General features: G+C 36.6%; 1 protein-coding gene across 1 annotated transcript in view; it reads right to left on the reverse strand.

Annotated features, from left to right (window-relative positions):
* The window catches only part of grin2da (glutamate receptor, ionotropic, N-methyl D-aspartate 2D, a), a 97,195-nt gene that overhangs the window by 38,512 nt on the left and 39,848 nt on the right, over nucleotides 1-18,835 (reverse strand). The window contains exons 7-9 of the mRNA XM_088010443.1: nucleotides 13,191-13,305; nucleotides 5,915-6,120; nucleotides 3,721-3,889 (exon numbers count right to left, since the gene is read on the reverse strand). Coding sequence (XP_087866569.1) covers nucleotides 3,721-3,889; nucleotides 5,915-6,120; nucleotides 13,191-13,305 — 490 coding nt within the window. The remainder of the gene's footprint in view (nucleotides 1-3,720; nucleotides 3,890-5,914; nucleotides 6,121-13,190; nucleotides 13,306-18,835) is intronic.

The following is an 18,835-nucleotide window of genomic DNA, read 5'->3' on the forward strand; positions in this document are numbered from 1 at the left end:
GCAGTATCTTTTAACAAGGTCTGTTTGGTCCAATGACCACGATCATAAATCCAACTTTGATCTAAATTTCTCCAGTGGCATTCAACAGTTTGATCCTTTCTTTCAGTTTCTTTCAGTTTTAATTGCATGTCGGTCATTTCAGTGACAAAGAGAATGCTGAGACACAATATGCAGAAGAAACAATAGGCACTCAATCAACTTCAGAAAAAAAAAGTGCAAGGGATTAAACCTATGAAGTTAATTTAAAAAAATCAATTGCTTCTGGCTGAATCATCAGGAGACAGCTAAGAGGAAACTGCTACAGGAACCCCTGGACATATAGGTACTCTACTTTTGATAACATTTCAATAGTTTCATCATTTCTTGTCAGAATCAATTAAACTTTGTTAGTCATCCTCTTTTTCCAGGTAGGTCATTTTAGATATCTGAATACAGTCATGGCTGAAAGCATCACCTGTGACACTTTTGTTCAGGAAATGCTTCATTCCAGCAAAGACTTCATTCTGGGCACAACAATGATTCTCTCAGGATGACTCAGCATGTAGGGTGAGAAAATATTAAGAATGTTGGAAATTGCTGCCTGATTGGAAAGCACTTACACAGGAAGAATAAGTGCAGGGCTCAGGAACACGATGAGAAATAGCAGAACCGTCGGTTTAAAAGGAAGCGTTCACTATCTGTAAAAGGACACTGAGGTCTGGATGGAAATAGAAATAAAATAGAAAAGGACAGCTTTGAGTGTATTCTTTTAAAAGGTGTTGCTCATGCAGCAGGAAGTGGAGAAGGAAAGGATGGGATGAGTTGTTTTAACACACTTGCTGCCCCTGCTCACATGTTTGTGTGATACTGCAATTAAGCAACTTAATGAGTTACAGAGAGTTAATGAGAGTTGCTAGACTGGAGACAGCTGGAGACATGGAGAGAGAGACGGAAACACTGACAGAGGAAGAGAAACCACCTGCATCTCTGACACCTCCCTGAAACAGTGAAAAAAAAACATATGGACAATACCTTCAGCTAATAAGTCTTGACCAAGAGAGAAGTAAAGTCTCAGTTCTTCAAAAATATGTGCCACCCCCCATTCACTCCATTTAAAAAAAGATTTAAAAGATTCTGACTATCTTTTAAAGTGAAGCTTCATTAAAAGTTCTTCAGACTTTCTCAAGGTCTGCTTTGATAGGAATTTCTTGTCCACTTTGTTTACTTGATTATGAAAGCACTCACATAAGGTGTGATTGAAATAATGAAACGGAAGACTGCAAGCTGGGAAATAAAGTCTACAGTAAAAGTATTGTCTAAAAAAATACTACCTCGTATATGAAAATCATGTCTTTAAGAAGCAGACCCCAAATCAAACAAGACCTGGAATGTGATGTGAGAGATGCGTCATCCTTCAGTTCATCATGTAATATATGCCAAGTTGTCAACTAATAGCTCTTGGGGAATCACTTTGTTGATGCTAAAATGGTATTTTCTGCATGTCAGGCAGGTTTATCATTAGGATTTTTCATGGACTCATCAAAAGAGATTGGAGGACGTTATGTCTTTTTGAAAGGCTGCTAGTGGAAAAGTCCCTAGAAATTATACATAAAACCGTTAATTTGCTAATTTGTCTTTAAATGTTTTGAATGCTTTTTTGGTTTGTGCTTCAGACATCAACAAACTGACAAAAGAAAACAGACCACAAAATCAAAAGATCATCTATGTTTGGATATTTTTGCAGCTGAACAACTTTTTTTTTTTTTTTTACCAAAACCAAAGGCAAGAGTTTAAAGGGGTGTAATGTGTATGTTCCAGATACATGGCACTATTTTATAGCACAGTGTAGTAACTATTAGCTCTAATGGTTATAAAAATGCTGTATATATCAAAAATAACTGAGAGAAATTTGACTTCACAATTGACGCGTTGAAAGTGGCCTCTGTTCCTTTAAGAATCTCCCAATCATTCTGATACTGCACCTTTACCACAAAGTTACAACATGCTTCTTTATTATGCTGTTTACAACCATTCTTAGGTTCAGTGGACTGAGAACGTGGGCAGTACTGCAGTTTCACAGAACCTGTTGCCTATCAACGTATATTTTTGTAAACCTTTAACTCCTAAACGGAGAGCTGATGATCCAGCCAAATTTGCAGTATTGTAATTCTGCCACACTTTGTGCTATCTGAAAAATTAGAAAGGTTTATGAAAGGGGAGACGTTGCACTTTCCAGCCAATATCGGGTTATTACGGTAATTTCACACCTGCCATAACAGGCAGTGAAATGAATCTAAGGGGCACTCTTTTATTAGATGGTAAATTGTGAAAATAATTTGCTAGATATTGAAAGTTCCAGTTGTTATGGATAAATGGGCAAAAATATTTACTCAGGACATTTTAAGTACTGAGTACTATTAAAATAAGCAAAAACACGCAGGCGGACATTTTAAATGTAGGATATAGAGTGCAAACTTTGTTGTAGCTTGCTAACAAATTCCAAATGATCAAACTGTTTGGTCAAGATTTTTATATAAATGTGTGTCCACCTTAAAATATCTAGGTGGCCAGTGTGACACTGGAAAAGTCCTAGTGTTTGTATAGCAGCAAGTGGTAGGTGTCAGATTGGCATTTATGGCTTTTGGGAGCTTAAAATACAAGCTTGGCTAAATGGTTCTAAAAGCTCAATTCACTGAGCTATTAACTCAGTCATAGCAGACCACAAAATGCAAAACAATATTCTTTTAAGACAAATCTGGCTTGTTCTAAAGAAAGACTAATACCACTTCAATCAGCCATAAAGGTTTTTGAGTGGCTGTTACAAATGACCCATGGAGGCAGCTCAGTGCCAGTTTCTTTGAGTTTACTTTAAGAAACATGTGGCTACAGGGGAAAAAAAAATGAGTATGAAAGCCACCAATTTTCAAATTTCAAACATTTTTGCTCTTGAGTAAAACATTTGTACAAAACCAGAGGTCAAAAGCAACCTCTTCTCTTAAAGATTTGCTCATCTCTGCCAAAACTAATTTTCTTTCTCTTTCAAATGTGTCTCCAAGGGATTTGGGATTCCAGTGAATGGAGCAGTCATTGTTCAGCGAGACTTTAATCCTACAATCTTCCTGAAGAAAGTGTACATTGCTGTAAAATGTATGATACTGTGATTTTGAGCATTCAGCAGATGTCTAAAAGACACTGACAATTCATTCAATGAACAGGAATCAGACAACCGAGTCATTGGTTCTCATTTATTAGGTTTTCACTTTGAAACATGAAGCCATGCATGTTTCAAAGCTACGGTGTGTTTCTACGTAAGTGAAACAAATTCTAGTGGGTAATCAAAATCAGATTACATTTTAACAGTCTCAAGTAATTTGGCAATTACTAACTAGATAATTATTTGGTAATTAATGGTCTGTAAAACAGGGAACAAGAGATAGTTACCAGCCAGATAAATTAATAATTCAAAATATAAAATTTTGTTTTAATATGCCATTTTAAATTTTGAAATGATTCTTAGTTTTCTAAAAAAAAAAAAATTATTTCTTTTTTTAGGCAGGAATGCAACCTGTGTAAAAATCAACATACAGGATTCACTGACAAAGAGATTTCCAGCATTCTATTACACAGCATCTAAATTCATGAAGAACTCTACTTTAAAAACAAGCTTCTTCAACTTAAACGCCTGAATATGGAAAGTATTGTAAAGTCAAAATCACATTTTGGTAATATTATGGATCTCACCTCTCCAACCATGCCGTTCCACTCCCCATCAATGTTTTTCCCATGTCTGCCATTTGTCACCAGGTAAAGATCATAGGTGAAGCCTACAATCTTAGCCAAGCGCTTTAGAACATCAATGCAAAACCCTTTGCAGCAGTGCTTCATGGGTGCAGCTCCGTCCAACACCAAACTAAGAAACATAGTGAGAGAAAGGACACATATTAGTAAAAACATCAAACTTTAACAGTAATAAGATGGCAAAACCTAAGGAGAATGTCCAAAAAACCTGACTGAATAAAGGCATTTTAACCATATTAAAGAAGATGGAAGAAAAAGAAGGCAGATTTATAAATTATTAGTGGGTGACTTTGAGTGGATCAATACTGGCAATTTGCCAATGCATTTGGAGAAGGGATGTTTTGATAACTCCAGCAGCTAAATGTTTTTTTCTAAAATGTTCTGTATAATTAAAATAAAAATATGTGTTTTGCTTCTAGGTTTTATTGAAAACACACTAGATTTCTGCAATGAGTCTGCTTTTCAGACTTTACGCAGCAAACACCTCAGCATGATGTGCAAGCAACACATAGAAGAATTCAAGTACTTTTTGATGACTATCAGTCAAGTGGCTGCAGTGGCCTCCATCAGCTCTCCATAGCAAGAGTGAGTTTGATGGCCTCTCAGACACTTAGCTATTGTAACCTCTTGACTGTGTTACCAAGCAACACAGTCTGAACTCTGGGGGAAATTGTTTCAATTAGAAGCTGAAAGAAGAATGGGAATTGTAAGAATCTTTCAAATCTGCCTGATCTTTGTAGAAACTTAATGAAATGCAGACGACTGAGCTGCAGAAGTTTCAATCAGAAATTGCATCATCTCAATTAACACTAATTCAACTTTAACCATTTGCATATTAAAGAATTTCATACTGCAACCAATGCAGCTTGGGTGTTTAGCAATTAATTGCATGGCTTCGCAAAATTATTTCTCATTACTACAAATGCAGAGAAATATAATTATGTGGAAACAGTTAGGAAATTTGAGACTTTAACTGTAAGTAACAGGGATCAGATAGATGGGATAGTAATACCTGTGATCCCAATTAAGGCAGTTTTGAATGCCTGGTAATGCAGTCTCTGACTAAACTCATCTCTTGATACCTGATGTTGGTGATTACTATGGATTTTGTGTTAGCTAGTCATTTCACTCTTTAAGCCATTAATTGATGAAGAATGAACTCATTATCTCTAACGACTAAAATAAGTGCAGGTGGGAAAAAGAGTTTACTAATGAAAGACCAGGAGGCCAGAACACACACACACACGCACACACACACACACACACGCACACACACACACGCACACAAATGTGGAATCTGTCTTTATCTGACAACATTTATATAAAATTAACTGTATGAACATATAAAAATAAATAATCTGCACCAATTTAGGCTATATTGAATGTGGGACATGAAACATTGTATTTGCCGTGCCAGATGTAGGTCATATTCAGCTTCATGAAATGTTTAAAATTTATCTAATGACTACAGCATTTAAACTACTTAACATCCCATACCTTCATATTTACCCTCTACGGGATGCAGTGTTGTTCACTGGCTGTAATACTCTGTATGTCTTCCTTCTTGTTTATTATTTGCATTGATTAAAAACAGCTGTTATCCTTGGTTAACGTTATAGTTTCAAGCTTCCTTTGCAGTTTTAATGAATAGTTTTAACAGACTATTGTTCCCATAAATGTTTGTTTTGATCTGTTGATGTCCTTTTATTGTTTACATAAATGCTGGGAAGAAAATGATCTAATCCCCCACGACAATTAAAAATCTGTTTATATATCCGTATCAATGGGTTTGAGTGGAAAACTATTTCATTAAACATTCTCTGTTTGCACAGTTCATCTTAGGATGATGCAGACGGTGGCCATAAAGTTTAATAACTACTTCAGGAACGTCAGCTTGAGAATTGGAGGAAGATGTTTAATGAGATGTTGAACCTTTTTCTTTTTATGAAGCTGGTTGATAGAGAAAACATTACGTCAGGGTTGGCAATTGACGTAACCCTGACTATAGTCAATTCATAATGCCAGAGACTTTACCATACTTTCTTATTACCTCTGTTTGTAGCCACAACAACATATTATTTTCAAGCACCCCTAAAAAATTTAATTTGAAATCATGTTATGCATTTTGTTTTACTACCTGGAATTAATAGGCATGCGACAGGGAACAGAGTCCCGGATGCAGGAGCTGGTTCCAGGGTCAGCAGGCTCCACGATGACAAAGGGCCTCTCCTCCAGGGTGACCACTCTGAGGTGCTGAGCATCGTCCAGAGGCTTCAGGAAGGAGCCGTAACGAGACCAAGGATGGTAACGCAGGCGCAGGTGTCCGTTCTCCCACCAGCCAACCTGAAACATAAAAAACAAAAATAGATCCTTCATTGTGACATTTTTAGTAAATTCAAAACCTCCTATAAACCTTTTTTTCTTGTTTTAATTGTCATTATTTCAAAACTACCGTATTTTCCGCACTATAAGGCGCACCTAAAAACCTTCAATTTCCTCAAAAGCCGACAGTGCGCCTTATAATCCGGTGAACCTTATATATGGACCAATATTGAGCCACAACAGGTCTAGCAACTACGGTAAGCAGCCGCCTACTTCATTTTCGCCCGTAGAAGAAGAAGCGTGCGGTGCATGCTGGGATAGTTGTCAGAACGCTGGTTTGTTAATAAAGTTTGACTGACCTATCTACCTGCCGACCGTCTAGAATCAGGTCGTCTGCAGGTCATTTAGCACCACGTTCTCCACAAACATGCTGTGCGCGAACGGAGAAGGGTGACCGTCGTCCGGCCACGCCACGGCCCAGTCGTGGAACTGCATTTAGTTTCTGCAGTTTTTCAGTCTGTAACAGGTTTTCTTCCAAATTTAGAAACTTTTTCTTTTTCTAAAAAGAAAAATTTGGATTTATCTGTAAGTAGATAAATCCATAATTCCATCAATTTTGGTGGAGAAAAGCATTCCCATAGCATAATGGTGCCTCCAGCATGTAGTGTGTTCATGGTAAAGTGCAGTTAGTTTTCCACCACAAAGCAAAAGGTTCAGCTGTAGTTTCTCCTGCCTTGAGGACCGATATTTTCACTTTATCCCTTACATGCTTTGTAGTAAACTGCAAATGAGAATTATTTTGATTTTTCTGTAATTTTCCCTCTGATATGTCATTCTTTGGACTTCATCATGCTGTTTATTCAGTGATGCTAAGATTATCTTTAGTACAGGTAAACTCCATGTAACAATTAAGCAACTTCAAATGTAGTTTGTTGTAATGAGATTTAGTTATAGACACCTGAGTACAGGGAACTGAATAAAAGCACAATTTTCAGATTCATATCACGTTCTGAAAAATATAAGAAAACCATTTATATTTTTCCACCTAACAGTTAGCCATTCTTGGTCTATCATAAAATACATTGAATTTTGAGGTTATGATGTCACAATGTATGAACAAAGTGATTAAATTCTGAATACTTTTGCAGATCACTGTAAATGAACGATGTCAAAGTAACTTTATCTTGCATTTTCATTTTACCATATCCCCATTCCATGTATGTTACAAAAGTTAACTCTAGTTCAAAGGGGGGATAAATTATCGGTGGTGCGCCAAAGAGAAAAAATACTCCTGCCACTCATTTTTCATAGTCAGTGGGTATGCAATCATCCATGAGACTCCTGCTTGCAGTGGATTTATTGTTTTCCTTTTCTGTCTAGACTCTGCTGGCCAAATGTCTGTGCGTGGGGAAAATCAGTAAAATTTGCAAAAAGTAAAAGAAGCAAAATGTTACAATAAAAAACAATCTGCAGATTCTACAGAATGCTTATCCTTCTTTTTTTATAATGCCAAATAATGATGAGGAATTCTAAGGAATTCCATAAAACTCCACAAACTACAGCAAATCTAAGTCCATTCTTATTATTTCAATAGAAATCCAATGAGCACTTAAATCTTAATTAATTAATTATCCTTAACTGGGAGTGCCTTTTTTAAAACATAATTCACAGTATGATTGTTTAATAACCCAATTTCAAGAAACAAAGGCACTGTGCACTTATCAGCTCATTCTCAAACAAGCACACTTGTATCATGTTGGAAAAATTTGCTTTCATCATAGCTGAATATTCACAGACTTTCAGTCCCTAAAGACTCTGTGACCCAGCAAGTTAACTCTTATTCTACTTTGGTGTTTTTCCTCTCAGCCAAACGGCTGCTTGGATGAAAGTTAAAACATTTTCAAGGAACAGGAAAAGAGGTCTAGCTGCCCTCTGCTAAAGTACTTAGGATGTCACATTATGTCGTGGATGACGCACAACCCACACTAGTGTTACTTTGTAGTGAGCATGTTTATATTTGCAGCAGAAATTCTGTAAAAACAACAACAAAAAAAATATATTTCAATTCATTTCATTGCACCCAGTTACATTTTAATACAACACAGCTTCGAGTCAAATCTTTCAAACTAATACACTCATTGTAACAGCACACAAAGCGGTGCTTACTGCTGAGAGAGACCTTTAGAAAGACTTAGAGCTACCTTGACAACATAATATGTATGTCAGGCCATAAAATGTTAAAATGAAAATCTATAAAGCTTTATATTCTAGGACAACTTGTCTCTTTTAAAAAAAATTCAGACGAGCTCAAAGGAAAGACTTAGAAAGAAAATTATTCTACTGTCTGTCTTGGTCATTGCATAGGAAATAAAAGCCTTATTATAAGCTACAAGACTGGGAAAGAGAACAGGACATTACAATGTTCTACATCACCACCTTACCAAAACACTGGTGGTTGACTCACTACCCATTTTTACTAAGAAGTGTTGAGTGTACCAGAGTGTGTCTGACTTGTGTCTGAAACTGGAGCCTGTAATTCTGTTTAACTGAACTAATTAAATCAAAGAGTAAATAGTAAATCCCTGATGATGAGTTTTATTGCAGTTAACAAGGAGCAATGCAGTAATATCCAAGGTCAGTGTAAAAGAGCATGGAAAGAAAATGTAATTATACTTTCTGCATCATATGTGTGATATTTGATCAGTTTAAAGTGTGTTATTGGAAAAAAAGATTCTACAAATCAGCAGGTTCTCAAGTCATTGAAAAGGCTGTTCTCCTTTAAACGTCATTCTGAACTGCTTTTAGTAACCGAAAGCTAACCTTGAAGTATAGACTGACCATGATGACTTAGCCTGTGAGGTTTGATTGTAGCTTTACTAAAATTACACTCTGGTCTGTATTTAGGATTCTAACTTTACTGATGTAACTATTTAAATGTAAAAAATATATATATACAAAACAAAAACATTATTTTCTGCTTCAGCTCTTTTGACATATAGTGACTCATTTTACATCCCTTTGTTTTTGTCACAGCTACAAGAACATCCATTTTAATTTGATACACTACTGAATAATACAGGCCCTACATAACCCACCATAGGGACTGCATAGATGGTATGAGAAAAAAAGACTGAGACAAAGAGCAAAATGTCCACTCAAATAAGTCACTTTGAGTTCTGGAAGTTGTGCATTGGTGCACATGTTACAAAGTAACTTTATTTATTAGTTTATCTTTTGTGAAATATGTTTATAGAAAACAAGACATAAAATGTTGGCAACATTACCTAGGGGGGCTAAAAAGAGTACATAGTCACTAGTCATCTTCAAATCTAGTCCCTTGGAAAAAATCATATTTTCTGCTGCATTGGATCCTAAGGAAATCTTGCAATTCATGACCTATAAAAAAAGAGCAACATCTTGTAAAAAATACATAAATACTTTGACTTTTTCTATGAGTAAGATTTCTAGACATTACATTTATGCCCAAAATTCTTTATCCCTTAGAGCAGGGGTCACCAACTCCAGTCCTCGAGGGCTACCATCCTGCAACTTTTAGATTCACCTCTGCTCCAAAATGTCTGAATTCCCTCACCAGCATTCATTCCTCTCTGCAATAGGCTGGAAACGAGCAGCTTATTTGATCCAGGTGTGTTTGAGCAGAGACGCATCTAAAAGTTACAGGATGGTAGAACTGGAGGACTGGAGTTGGTGACCCTTAGAGAGATTAAGGCTTAACATATTCTTTTAATTTCACTAACATGTTGTCTATGACTAAAAGTAGTAGGAGGTCCATTATGTATCTTATGGAGAATATTTGGGGCTAAGCATTACAGAGATGGTGAGCTGACCTACCAACCTCAAATATTTGGAGGAAATCACCAAACAAAATTTCTATAATAGTAATGGAAGTATAGCAGAAAGATCTTTTTTTTTCTTTGCTAAAACGCCAGTAAGGATTTTTTTCTTGTTTTTTTTTTTTTGGCTTTATTTTGAAAGACACCTGTCTTAGTTCCCAACACAAACACACTTCCTGGTAAATGAAAGTAATTCAAAAATGTAAATTTGAAAGGAGTTTGAATAATTTTGACCTAACTGTATAATGTTATTATACAAAGTTTGTAACATTTGCACAATGACCACATGCAAACAGGAACATTTTTATTTTGCAGTGAATGTAAAGTAACTACAATGTTTACATCCTAGTTGCATGTTAAATAAATCAAAAGATCCATAATGCATGAAGAAAAATTATTTTTCTGTGGGTAATGTCATATTTTTTGCTGGTAGTTTTCTTTTTCTGTCTGGCTGTTTAGTTTCTTACACTGTGCTGCTGGCAGACCGCATGTTTGGATTGAAGAGTAAGGTCAGAGGTGGCACAGCGAACAAATGAAAAGCTCTAGCAGCTCTTGTACGTTACTCAGGTCTGGCTTTTAAGGAAGCTTGGAGATTTGTGCTAAAACGTTTCACATTCTGTTTGGTTTGAACTATGATTTTTTTTTTTCTCAGCACCCTGGGGACTGAGCTGCAATAGCGTCTAAAAACCTGTGTTGTTAAAGGCAGTTTATATTTGACTGGATACAGAATAGTTAGATAAAGAAAATATATCTGAGAAAAAGGTCCAATTACTGTGTAAGATTAAAAGCATCAAGTTTAAAATTATTTTAAAATGTACATATAATTCTTAAATATAGTGGAAAGCTGTAGAAAGGTGAGTCAAAGGTGTAACCCAGTGTTGAATTTGAAAAACCAAAACAAAAAAAAGATCAACGATTAAAGCAACAGGTGGAGTTTGGTTTTACCTTGTCTTTGAAAGACTTTGTGGTGATTTGGAAGATCTTTTATAGATTTTCAATGGTAAGGAGCATTATAACTGTGGATTTTTGTGTATTTTGTTTTATTTTAGGACTGCCATGTAAAAATCATCTTAGAATGAAAATAAGAAAATGTCATTCCATTTTATCACTGTTTTATAAGAATGTACGTTCCTATATATTTTTTTCTGCATAATAGTTTATTAACCTGGAACCATGTGCTGAACTCATTAAACTCAGAGAGAAAGATGCACTGCATCAGGTTTTAGCTGTTTCCAACTAATTTCCCACTCAGGCAAAGTGCCATACATTTACCACTAATGTCTGCTAAGGCAAATTGAATGCATACAATGAACCAGTGAAGCACTTTGCTGCTTTCCCCTGGTTGGTTTTATACCCAATGCCCTCATTACCTAAATTGGATACTAAATACCTACATTTAAATGCAGTGTGCTATTTCCAAATAATAATCTCCACTTAGTTTAAAAACTGGCAAATAAAAAGGGTCTATATATATATATATTTAAAACACTCAGGCAGAGAGAAATTGTGAGGAAAAGATTACATAAAGGGCCAGTTTTTTTGACAAAACAAACATTGCACACCTCATTTTACATTGGACCCCTTACAGTTCATTATTAAATTATTCACCTATTTTTTTTTTTTTTTCTGTGATTTTTCTGTTGAAATATCACAGAAAAAGTGTTATAGTGTTATGCTATGCAGAACCTTATTGGCTGCAAATCAGCCAATCTACAAGTGGTATTTTCTTTTCCTTGGTGCTGATTTTTTTGTGCCGCAAAGACATTAGGGGCAAAAAAGACATTAGCTTCTGGTGTAATACTAGGATGGTTTCCATGTATATTGAGGTTTATTTGGGGTTTGAATTATTAAAATATACAGTATTAAGCAGTCTTAGAGGGGGTCTCAAATGTTAATTGACTTTAGACAGAGGGCAGTTGTGATCATTAACCCTTGAGAATACCAGGGGTTCATTGTATTGTGCCTATGGCAAGGTATAAGAAAACTTTAAATGTATGATATTGAATTGAAAATGTATGCAGCTTGATGATTTTCATGCAACTTCATTCAAATAATTTATTGCTTATTTTTTTGTGTCTGTGTTTGGAGGAGTGGGGAAATGTGGTATCAGGAACATTACAGTTCAGTAAACCCAAATTTTTCTTCAAAAATCTGTGGAGTACAACCCTAACACCTGACCTACAGCTTCCACATAATCCAACTGAAGAGACATTTAACTGTGCATTTAGATCGCCGGGGCCTGATGAACAGGGCCTGTTACTGTCATTTTTAACATTTTGCCCTAAATCTTCTCCCAGACTAGAGGAATCTGATAGCAGACATGTCCTTCAATTCATCCTCATTACTGAGCTTTATTAGGGGTGCACAGCATGATAATCACGATGTGGATGTCTAGGTTCTGTGCAGGTCAGCCAAGTTCCTTCTGCTAAATAGAAGGAAATGTCAAAATGGGACAGGCCCAACCACTCACTGTAACACAAAATTGGAAAGTTGCTAATGTTTATCTTAGTAGTGTGTAGGCCAAAAATGATAAAACAGCAGTGTAAACCTGATAAGGAAAAAGCAGTTTGTGGGTAATGTTATGTAGGCTCAATGCAAAGAAACCGTTAGTGAGAGACAGAAATACACCACCTTCATGTTTTAACGTTTTATGTATTTTGCACAGTTCTAAGGTCCTTTAACTGACCCTAAAACATGATAAACTTCTCTCTCATGATAAATCTCTCTCACTCATGCTCTGATTTAATAGAAAGGTGAAAAGTAACCTCTTACCTATTTTGAAATCTAAAACTCACAATGCTACACTTCACACTTGAGTCGGCCCTCACTGATAAACATATCGAGTCTTTAAAGGTCAGCAGCAAATGGAGCAGAGGGCAACAAAAGCAAAGAGGTTTTCTTCTTTCTTTCTGGTCGAAGGAGGACTGGTGGAGTTGAAAAGTTTCCTCGGAGGGTATTTGGTGGTATTACTGTGCAATTGTTAAACAGGCTTCTGATGGACAGGATATTGGACTGTGTTAGCAGTGGGTAACAAGGCAGACAAAACTAGACAAAGGCAGGAAAGGAAAGGAGGCGAAGATCTAATGAGATATGGGAGTAAAAGAAGCTGTGCGACAGCAGAGAGGTGAAAATATACAGTGATGAGTTAGCATGTCTGATGGAGTGTGAAATTGCAGTTAGCTTATCTTGTTGCTGCGTTGTGATATTTAGCGGGAGTGTGCACAGTTGTGTACTGACCTCCTCCCAGCCTCTGCCGTTGGTGTAGGAAATGACATCGATCAGGGGATTGGACAGGTAGCCATCGCTGTTGAAGGAATAATCTCGTCCACTGAGGGAAATGTTGGTGAAATACCTGTAATGGAATTGGGAGAGCAGAAAGAGAGACATGTGGTTTTATTAGCTACAATATGGAATTGATTTGGTATAATTGCATATACAAAAGTCACCACACAAAACTTAAAAAGATCCGACTTTTAATTTGAGCACTTTATTTATTCTGAAAAATTCAGATGTAGTTTTTCTCACTAAAATCATTGGTGACATATTTATTGATCCTCTGCTGTCTATACTTCATGACAATAACTTTAGTCAATAAAATAGCAGATTGTTTTTAATGTACCATTTCAAAAAATACATAAATATATCTTTGCTCATTCCTTTTTGAACAGTTTCTTTGTTCAGGGTCCTCTCTTAAGCTTTCCTCTCTTCCAGTACACCTACGGGTTTCCAATAGTGTTTATATCTAGATATAGATCTAAGATGGCCATGAAGCAAAGATCATTTTGTGTCTGGTGAACCATTTCTGTCTTAATTTGGTCAATTATTTTTTGATAAGTTTTGGTTTCAAAAAATGAGCAAATAATGCTCAAAAAATGAGCAATTTTCACTTTACCGGTGCAGTCCATAAGGCTTTCCTCTAAAACTTCCAGGATTTCAGATGTAACGGACTGCTATGTGGTTCATCATGCAATCACCTGAGAAACTATAATTGTCCATGTTTTCTTCCTTCATTTGACACCAAATCAATCTGGCGTGTTTGTTGTCAAAGGTACAAATGTCTATATTTGTGATAGTCGAACAGAAAAGGCTTTTTCTTCTTTCAATCCTTCAAAACAAATTGCTTGCATAAAAATAGCATCAAACGGTAGTGAGGGAAACTTGCTGACGATGCTGTTCTACTACAAAGATTAACCATTACCTTTACTTAGTTTACTTGCAGAATTTCCCATGCAGAACAGGAATACTTTATTTACTCACGTCTCTAAAATATACTAGTTTCGACAGGCATCTCGTAGAGGTGCATCAGTTGGTTTATATTATGATGAAAATATTAGAGGGAAAAAAAAGGAAAAGAGGCAAAGATATCAAAGGTTTAGGTGCAGATATAAAACCTTCCCTGCACTTCAGGGAGACACACTCTGGTGTATATAATAGGAAATTTCACTGTTGTGAAGTAGAGATCAGAAGGTGAAAGAAAAAAACACAAGCGAAGGCAAGACAGGAAGCAAGAGGCAAGATACTGAGAACTCCCAAAAAGTTCCCCCTCCTTCAGCTGTGTATCGGTGCAGGCTTACAGAGTAGAAAACAACAAGTCAGATGAAATCAAAGCATGCAAACATTGCAGGAAAAAATTAGGACTTAAACTTATATCACCAAAAGGGCAAATGCAAAGAGAATATTAACCATAAACACATAGCAGGGGAGATGAAGCAAAGGGCTTACCTCTGATGTTTTCAGTAATAAAATCTAAAATAAAACAAACCTGAAAGAAGCTAATCAAATCAATCTAATTAAATCACCCTAAAAGCTCACAAACACAGGCCAAATTAATACATTTTGCACTGAAATTACAAAAAGAAAAATTTAAGCAACCCAAAAACATGAACCTTCCTAAACTGCAGGGGAACTTGAAAAACCTCACACATCAAGAAATGGTTGATTAAAGACACACTGCATGGCAGAATAAATAGACAGTCAAGTTTTCCTTTTTGTAAAACTGTTTCTGCTGTAGTTCCATTGGTCCTGTTGTTTTATCTTTAATAAAATACAGATTCCAAATGATGTCTACAGCCAGAGACTTTTGGCCCTGGCTCATTTCTGAAAGCCCATTAAAATTCAGTGTTCACAATAAATGTCAATAAGAAACAACATTTTGTGTAGTTTTCCTTTAAGTCTCTCCTTCCTGAATGTACTACTGCAAATGTGTGTGTGTTTAATTGTTCATGTTCTTTTAATGTTACAGTTTCTGAGACTGATCGCTGGAATCTAAGATATGTTACAGGTAAAATCTTCCATTGATGATCAAGTCCAACTAAACCCCCCAAAGTCTCATGGAGACTGACGGACATTTCAGCTGACTTATTCTCATCACATGAGGGTCTCTTTCTTTCAGAAATCACATCACTGGCTTATCTGTAGATTATCTATAAAATAAATGCCCACACACATTATAAAACCATAACAAGAAACACATTGTTGTGTCTGCCATTTGCACAGTTCCCGCTCCATCTGCTTTGTGGTAAGCCTGACATAGGAAGAAGGACAGGAAGACAAAGTGTTCAGCTCAAAAGATTTTTTTTTCTACCTCAGGAGGGTTTCTTACTGATAGAAATGTCCCAGAAATATCTGTCAGCCATGATAAGAGCTTATTTCTGTGCTACCTTTATTATGTGTAAAAGCCCTGGATACAATGGGCCATTCTTTATGGAACGAAACAAGATAATGTCATTGCAGCCTTCCATAAGGCCAGAGAAGTTGAAGCCACGGTTGACTATTGTGGGAATGTCACCCATGAGATAAATATGATGAACAGCTATTCATATTAGCTCTATTAGTGACAAAAAAATATTATACTTGACATTGCATGAAATTTTTTTCCACTCATCATGACGTTTTTTAAGACCAGTTTTGGTCAAACATTTGCTTAACTTTATGGAGCAGAAGGTTCGAAGCATCTCTTAAAAAGATTAAACCTGCTCATGGTTAGGGTTAAACATGTGAACGTCCTCAGATCAGCCTCTCTGGGCTCCTTTGAGCAGCATCATCCCCTGTGGGGGATTCTTGCTTGTGCGGTGAAGGGGTTCTGTGCTGATGGACTTGGGGTTCATGGTTGAATCTGGGGTGTGTTGCATCCAAAATAATAATAATAATAAAAATAGCATCCCACTGTGAGGAGATTCAGTAAAAATGCATGAGTTTTGAGTTTGATATATGTTTTTGCCGATATAAATATTAGTGCCATGCAGCTGAAAAATGATGGTGAAATTGAACTTCCACTCTTGTGAAAAAAGGCAAAAGGATGCATTCACTTTAATCTGAAAGGATAGGGGTGGCTGCTAGCTAAATTACTCTCAGGTTGCTGTAAAATACAATTTTACCACACCCCATAATCACAACATCCATCACACATTTGTCAGGTAAGCAAAGGAATGATAAACACTGCGACCATTTTATCAACAGAGTATCAGAATATGACTGTGTAAGTAATCATGTCAGCCTGCAGTAGCTGATGTAAATCTTCAGCCAGAACACATTCAGCACAGCTGCTACAGACACAACTACGCCCACCAGGACAGCGCAATTCAACAAAACGACACTGACGAATGTGATGCTGAATTAATCTACCTCTAATTTGTGACAGTTTGTAGTTCGTTTGTGGAGTTTAAAAAGATGAGGCCTAAGACCTGGCGCCGTGCCCATGAGCAGCTGTGGAGTTCCTCTTTTAACAGCTTTTACCTGAGAAAAAATGACTGCCTTCAGGCTCAGAGTGGCACAAGTCAAAACTGTTCTCCTCGCTTTCGCCAAGTACTGTTAGTCTGAGGATGATTTTAAGCTCCTTTTATTCTTTTTCACCTTTTTCTTTCATCTGCTTGTGCGGTCTTTACATCTATCTAACTTCACCCTTACTTTATACATTTTTCTTATTTTTTTTCCCCCTCTTGATGCCGACAGGGAAGTACAACGCTGAGAAGCAGAGAATTAAAGGTGAAAACCATGACGAAATGTCATCAAGCAGCAGGAGGGCCAAAAACAAAAGAAAGTGACAAGCAGGAGGATCTGTTGAATAAGAAACAAAAAGAGAGAAAGGTTAAAAAAAAAAAAAACAGAGGGACACAGAGAGAAAAAATACAGTCAAGAAAGATTTCCAGTGTTCTGGATGACAAGTAGCATCAAACACAAAAAAGAAAAAAATACAAGCTGTCAAGCTTCCCAAGACAAATATCCAACAACATTTCAAAATTATTAAGGTACCACCACAAAGCAGTGCATAATTATACAACTCCTGCATCCTCAGGCATCAGTAAATGTAACTTCCTACATATGAATCTGAAGAGGAGAAGTGACTATGAAGAAAAGAGGCTGCAAAAGAATGAAGACTGGCTCACAGGTAAACGTGACTCGCAGTCAGAATGATACTGACAGAGCAGCAGACTTGAGATGAAGCATAATTTAATCAGCAGATTCATGACAAAGACACATGACAGCTGTGCTTCAAACAACAGAAGAATGATTCCCTGTGGAACTAATATGACTTTCTCCCCAATACAATGACAGAGAACATGAGGCCAGAAATGCATGGCAGGAGATTTTGAACAGTTGAAAACCTAAGTAAAAAAGGAGAAGTACAAGGCAGAGAAAACAAATCAACGATTGAAAGGCAGTGACTCAGGGATACAACTGTGGCTCTTTATTCCTTATTTCTTTATTTCTCCATTTATTCAGCCAGTTAAGCCTTAAAAGGAGACCTTTGGAATAAAATCAAGCTCGCTTAGGGCTATAAAATGTTGAAATTGGTAAGAGAACCTAAAACTATGTACTGAATGAGTGATCTACCAAAACCTTGACTAAAGAGCCCCATTGCTCATATTAGGTATTTTGTGGCATTAAAGGTTTGCTGAGTGCCTGTTTCCAGCCTCAGTGTGGTTCGTAATCCGTCACTTGGTGACAAAGAGTTACCTTCAGCTTGCTGCTCTTCTATTGGCCTACTGTCAGCTCTGCTTTGTTTGCTCTAACCAATCATGCCGAAGGCCATCTCCTGTCGAGCCGCTATCGCTGCAGAAGCTTTGGATTGCAAAATAAAAGTTAAAAGCCTGTTGCGCAAGCATTCAATTATCAGAATACTTTTGGTGAAAACAAAAAACTATCTAGAACAATCTGCCCTGTTTATTTGTGGTATAACTATTTCTGATGACCAATTAAAAGCAGAAGGCAGCAGTCATCTTCTGAAATCTTTAAATGAACAAATATTCAATGATGCTACTAACAATATTACAAATGTAAATGATATATTAATAGAGACATTCCCCATATATAGTGGATAAATGGTGACGTTTGCAGTAAAGAAAGGTTTTGTGGCTTCATCACAGGATGTCACACATAAAATGTCACAACAGACATAATATGATTTATCCAGGCAGAAGGATGATCAAAACCCTGCCAAAGTCATATGCCTGTCTGTGTGACTTACAGTATGGAATAATGGTTTAGACTTCTGCCTGAACATAAACCAATAATGGCAGCCATGTGTGAAGTTGAGCGATTTTCCATCAGTGGAAACGTTCTGCCTCTTTCCAGCCTGTTACACGAAAGCTTTCTTTGTAACCATGGCAACCTCTTCAGAAGTAAGAAGAAAAGAAAGCAAATAAAGAGAGAGATGAAGCTTTAAAACAGAAAAAAGATAAAAACAGCAAGCGGGAAAGACTGTTGTGTAAGGCAGAATGATCAAGAGCCATTTCTTGCTTCACTTAATTAAAATACAAGATTGTTCAGCATTTATTATTGATGGTTTGCTAGACTCTGGTCTGCAGTTCTCAATATTTTAAGTAGTAATAAAATCACTGAATACACTTCTTGCATAAAAATGTAATTTGGAAACTATAGGA

Source organism: Poecilia mexicana, unplaced genomic scaffold, assembly GCF_051168715.1.
Source record: "Poecilia mexicana isolate PSO_F unplaced genomic scaffold, ASM5116871v1 scaffold_11, whole genome shotgun sequence".
Classification (NCBI taxonomy): Eukaryota; Metazoa; Chordata; class Actinopteri; order Cyprinodontiformes; family Poeciliidae; genus Poecilia; species Poecilia mexicana.